At 34.7% G+C, this 3,070-nt stretch overlaps 1 protein-coding gene across 1 annotated transcript; it reads right to left on the reverse strand.

The window, feature by feature from the left end:
- Nucleotides 1-1,488: 1,488 nt before the first annotated feature.
- On the reverse strand, nucleotides 1,489-1,800 carry LOC130628642 (uncharacterized). Its single transcript, XM_057441624.1, has one exon. It carries the CDS (start codon nucleotides 1,798-1,800, stop codon nucleotides 1,489-1,491), a length of 312 nt encoding a protein of 103 aa, XP_057297607.1.
- Between the last annotated feature and the right edge of the window lie 1,270 nt (nucleotides 1,801-3,070).

A 3,070-nucleotide genomic window follows, 5' to 3' on the forward strand; every position in this document is an offset into this window, starting at 1 on the left:
CATAGTCTTGAGATATCATCACGTGCCACGAAAGAGCAATATTCTTGGATTCGTACATGTTGTTAGGTGTTGGCCAAGACAAGAAACATTTATACCTGTTAAGATATGTTAGCTCCTCACATGTTAAAGATTTCTTGTCAACTGACTGAAAACCTAGTACATCCACTGACCATGCCTGAACTTTCCATCGCAGCTACAGGAGAGTCTTGACTACAGCCCAGGCGGTAAGTGGAAAGCAAGAATAAACAACCAAAACAAACATGGCTGGCTTGCAAAAAAAAAAATGTTATGTTTGCAGAGCCCGGAACACTGAGATACATAATATAAAGTCTATAGACAATTCAAATTTACAAAATATATTTTCCAAACTTGAAGTCGCCAATAAGACCAGGGCATTGTAATGAGATGAGAAAAGCAACCATATACTACTAAGAGAACTTCTTAAAAACTTAGTGCAGTTCTTTTCAATGGCTGTAAATATGTATATTTGATCATTTGATTATCAAAACAATAGTTTTGTAGTGTGAGTTTATAGCTTGAAATCCTATTTACAGAAAGGAAAAGAATATTTACAACACAAAACAAAGCAAAGAAACTAAATTTGTATGCTAATTTCAATAAAGAAACAAAGATAATGTATTAATTTTTAATTCGCTTTGCTTAAACAAAATTAACCTTATTTATTTTCCCCTAGCCAGACCTGACAGAATAAAAACAAGTTGTTTGAGTACCTAAAAGTAGGGGTTATTGGTCGTATTACTCATCCTATTAAAACCTTCTAACTTAGAAACTAAGAATTTTATATCATATTAAAAACCTAATGCTTTTGAGACTGAAAGTAAAGAGTTGAGATCATCTTGCACGTATCCATCTTTGGCTGATTCCGATTTCCAACGCCCATGTCGTTTGAATAGTCTGTCTGCGACTCCCCCAACCCTAACCACCGGATCTAAGGCTATGTAGGCCAAACTTTGATTTTTCTAAACCGATACTGTCCAGCTCTTCTAGGAGTATTTCCCTCATTCTTGTGTATGATAAGCTCTTTCCTTTTCTCAGAGTTCCAATCAGATTAGATTTTGTCACAGTAACTGCTCTAAAAATAAATTCCTCTGAACTCTCGTCCGTTAACTTTGTAAGTTCTAAGTACACTTTTAGATTTTTGACTGGACATAATTCGTTTCCAGTCTTACTAATAAAAATCCAATTTCCATCTCTGTAAACGTTAGTTTTGGATTTTTCTATGAACAGTTTCATGTAAGATTCACAAATTGATATATCACAACGTCTAAGACTGGCTCGGAAAACCTAATAAACCCTGCATAGCCAATTAAGCATATTGCTAATGTCCTCATATTGTAAATGTTTTTTCTCTGCGAAAGTTTTGTGTGCAATAACTTTAAATGTTCAATTGTAATAGGTTGTTTTCTATTTTTCTTGGTCGAAAGAATTCGTTTAGAAGCCTGAAGCATTTCAGTAACAATAGGATTTTCACATGGGTGGCCAGAAATAAGCAGAAGTCCACTGAGGTAACACAACTAGACCTTTACATTTCGAAGTTTTCATGTGTTTTAACACTTTTCCTACAAGACTTGTTGGAGGTACTATGTAGTTGTTTTCGCCTTTCCAATCGTAATTTAGCGCATTTACTCCTTCTGTATTGGGACAATAAAATTTTAAATAAAACCGACATATCTTTTTGTTGTCGTTGTCAGCAAATCTGTCAACAGTAAAAGGGCCCCACAGTTGGTTCAAATTATTATAAAGCTCTTCTTTTACTTGCCAGTCATCGTGATCTATCATACGACTAAGAGTGTCAGCAAATCTTAAATGTTCCCCTGGAACCCAGTTTACCGTTAGGTCAATTCTATTTTTCCTACATATATAAAATATTTTTTCAGCAATAATTTGAAGATCATTTTTTCGGCTTCCCACGTTTACAATTTTTGACACTGTAAAATTATCCGTTTTCCATAGGATTTTCTGTTTTATCAAAATGCTTTTTAAAGACTCCAGTGATTATTCTATAGTTTTTAATTCCCTTCAAGCGGAGCTTTTTTCTTGTTCTTCTTGCAGAAACTGTCTAAATGCAATTCTCTGTTGATTTTTATGCATTGCATGCGCTGCCATCCCAGTGGAGCTAGCATCGGAATTTACAACAATCGTTTCTGTAGAATTATCGTACAGTTTGCTTATGTTTTATTTTGACAGATTATTTTTCCAAAAGAATAGTTCTTTAATCGCATGGGGGTTATATTTAGCGTAGCATCCCAGGAGAATGGCTGCTCAATGACAGAATATAATCTTCCTGTTTTTAGTTGTGTAATTGCCCCCATTACAATTTTTATGGATATAATTTTACCACACAGCTGTGAAAGTTTTCTCGCGCTTGTGTAAGGTAGGCGTATAATAATATCGTTTATTAAGTTTTTCACTGAAACAATTCTTTTTTCTGGTATGTACCACTCCATTTTTTCCAAATCTACCGAGACACCTAACCATTTTAACTGCTGTTTAGGATCCCACACTGATTTTTCTGCATTTTCTACAAAACCTGACAGCTGTAAAGATTTTTGATCTTTACAACTGTCCTGTTTTGCTTTTTTATAATTCTTATCAGTGCCAAAACCATCGTCAATAAATATCGCAAATTTTGATCATATTTTCTCTCCAATATTTTATAAGAACTCTCATTGCTTTTGTAAAAAGAAACGGGGTCGGAGAAAGCCCAAACGGTAATACTGTAAAAACAAAGTATCTTTCCTTTCCTCCTATAACCCATGAAAACCCCATCTTCTGAAATATCAATGTGATGGAAACCCCAAGAATTTCTGATGTTCTTCTGAAATATCGATGTGATGGTAGCCCTGCTTTATATCGAACTTAAACATGTAGCATTGTGCAGTTAGAAATTCCCTTACCACCTTCCAATCCTCAAACTTAACTTTTTCTTTGTAAATGTGTTCGGGTTTTATGAACTTGCCGTTGCTTAGTAAGCACGATGCAACTGCATTGGGACTCATTGTATTGGTATTAGGAGAAACATTCTTACGACCAGTGAGTTTGTTTAATG

This window comes from Hydractinia symbiolongicarpus, chromosome 15 (assembly GCF_029227915.1).
Source record: "Hydractinia symbiolongicarpus strain clone_291-10 chromosome 15, HSymV2.1, whole genome shotgun sequence".
NCBI lineage: Eukaryota > Metazoa > Cnidaria > Hydrozoa > Anthoathecata > Hydractiniidae > Hydractinia > Hydractinia symbiolongicarpus.